A 2,187-nucleotide genomic window follows, 5' to 3' on the forward strand; every position below is an offset into this window, starting at 1 on the left:
GGGAGACCTGGCTACTTAATTTAACTTCCGTGGACTTCACTTTATTGTGGAAAGTAGGCATAAATTGAACATTTATTTCAGGGGATGGTTCTGAGAACTGAACAAGGTACTCCATGTGAAAAAGTTTACCTGTGTTTTAAATTCACAAAGAAAGCAGTCACTCTGCACAACGCCAGTGCAGCTCTTTCTGCCCACGGATCTTGTCCTGTGCTTTAATAAAGTCACCTTTTTGCACCTAAATAAATAAATAAATAAATAAATTCACAAAGAAATCACAGTTGTTATTATCAATAGTAACAATAGTCTCTGTATTCCCAGTGTTTTGGACAGGCCTGGCACATAGACTATCAAAGGTATGAGTACATAAATAAACAAACCAGTTTATTCACTTTATGAAGCATTTTTATCCATATTAGCTCAAAAAGCACAGCCAGTTAATGTAATTTGAATAAATGGAAATAAATTTTTTCATAATTTTGTAACCTGAAATGACTTTATTATTTTAGTGAAAATCCGAAAATTTAATAAAGCCAAGCCACAGCCTGATGTACTTGAAGAAGAAAAAATCTATGCTTACCCCAGCAATGTAACCTCGGAGACTGGATTTAGGTAAGCTTTGGGTGGTGTAGAAAAAGACTGGAGAAAGAATTATAAGATTTTTCCCCCTGGAAATCTAGAAAACATTTTAATGCTTGGAATGTATGATTATGCATATGTGCCTTTTTTTTTTTTTGTAGAAGTTTATTTGTTTATTATGGGCGGGGGGAAGAGGGAGGGAGAGATAATCCCAAGCAGACTCTACACTGTCAGCAGGGAGCCCGATGCCAGACTTGAACTTACAAACCGAGAAATCATGACCTGAGCAAGAGCTGGATGCTTAACCAACTGAGTCACCCAGGTGCCCCCATGCATATGTGCCTTTAGAATTAGGTTCCATTTGCTTAATTCCATTCAACTGTGAAGAAACCAAGTCTAATGAAAAGAATCTTGTTTTGGGATATTGCCTTGGCTAAAACATCTTCAGAAAAAGTCACAAATACAATATGCTGTTCTGAAAACTCTTTGGGACCTATTTGCAAAGAGACCAATGAGGATTGGTGAATTTGTGCAACCCATTAATATCTTGCTTGCTTGCAGGACGGTTTCAAGCCTAGAAGACATCGTTGAAAAGCAAGGAGACATAATAGCATACCTGAAGCGACACAATGCCCTGCTGAGTAAGCGGTTGTTGACTTTCACTTCCTCTGATCTAGACTCTCCACCTAACAGAGTGTGAGAGACTCAAGGCCAAGACAGCAGGTGCAGAGGACTCCCGAGGAACGCAAGGCTGACTGACCACCTGACAAGCTGCCCTAGGGAATTGCAGCTTTTGCAGGATAACATTTGACAATTTTTATTGGAAACCTGAATTTCACTCTCGCTTGTGTGGCTTGTGGGACTTGTGGGTCACGCGAAAGGTTCTTCATAGAGCCTGGATAACTCAAGGAGGAGGTCTGTTTCTGCACGTTTTGAAGTTGTTTAACTGTCTGGTTTATCATAGGATCAAAAGTATAATTTAAACATCTCCCCGCCCAATGCTTCTACATTAGAGCCCTATAACAATTTAGATATTTATATAGAGAAAGTCTGACTTAAGCAAGGTTTTGATCAAATAAGTTCTTTCTACTCTTAAACTCATGAGAGAAGTCATTGTTTCTGGTGGTTGATGTTTTTTCCCTCTTGCAGAGCTGTGTCATGTCCTTGACATGCTTGTGGGGTTTGGGATTACAGCGTAGTCCGTGCGTGCTTCAGCTTTTATGGAGCATTTCCATTGTAGGATCAAGACCTCCCTAGATAATTTACTATGCAAAGTCCTACAGTTTTCCATTCTCCAGAAATACGATGATGAGTTTACCTGGACCCAGTGTTAGACTGTTACATCGGCAGCACCTTCCATCGGCAACAGCTAGAAAACTTGAGAAACTTCCCTTTATTTTTTTTTAAGTTTATTTATTTATTGACGCAGAAGGGATAGGGCATGCATAGGACTGGCAGAGAGAGAAACAAAATCCCAAGTAGGCTCCACACCATCAGCATGGAGCCCGTCATGGGGCTCGAACTCACAAATTGAGATGATGACCTGAGCCAAAATTACAAGTCAGACTCTCAACTGACTGAGCCACTCAGGCCCCCCCCCACCTTTATTTT

General features: G+C 40.2%; 1 protein-coding gene across 2 annotated transcripts in view; it reads left to right on the plus strand.

Annotated features, from left to right (window-relative positions):
* Positions 1-1,899, plus strand: part of TMEM192 (transmembrane protein 192) — a 23,515-nt gene extending 21,616 nt beyond the window's left edge. For both annotated transcript variants that reach the window (XM_029939212.1, XM_029939208.1), the window contains 2 exons: positions 507-609; positions 1,138-1,899. In XM_029939212.1, coding sequence (XP_029795072.1) covers positions 507-609; positions 1,138-1,276 — 242 coding nt within the window. In that variant the 3' untranslated portion in view covers positions 1,277-1,899. The remainder of the gene's footprint in view (positions 1-506; positions 610-1,137) is intronic.
* The last annotated feature ends 288 nt before the right edge of the window (positions 1,900-2,187 follow it).

This window comes from Suricata suricatta, chromosome 1, assembly GCF_006229205.1.
Source record: "Suricata suricatta isolate VVHF042 chromosome 1, meerkat_22Aug2017_6uvM2_HiC, whole genome shotgun sequence".
NCBI classification, from domain to species: domain Eukaryota; kingdom Metazoa; phylum Chordata; class Mammalia; order Carnivora; family Herpestidae; genus Suricata; species Suricata suricatta.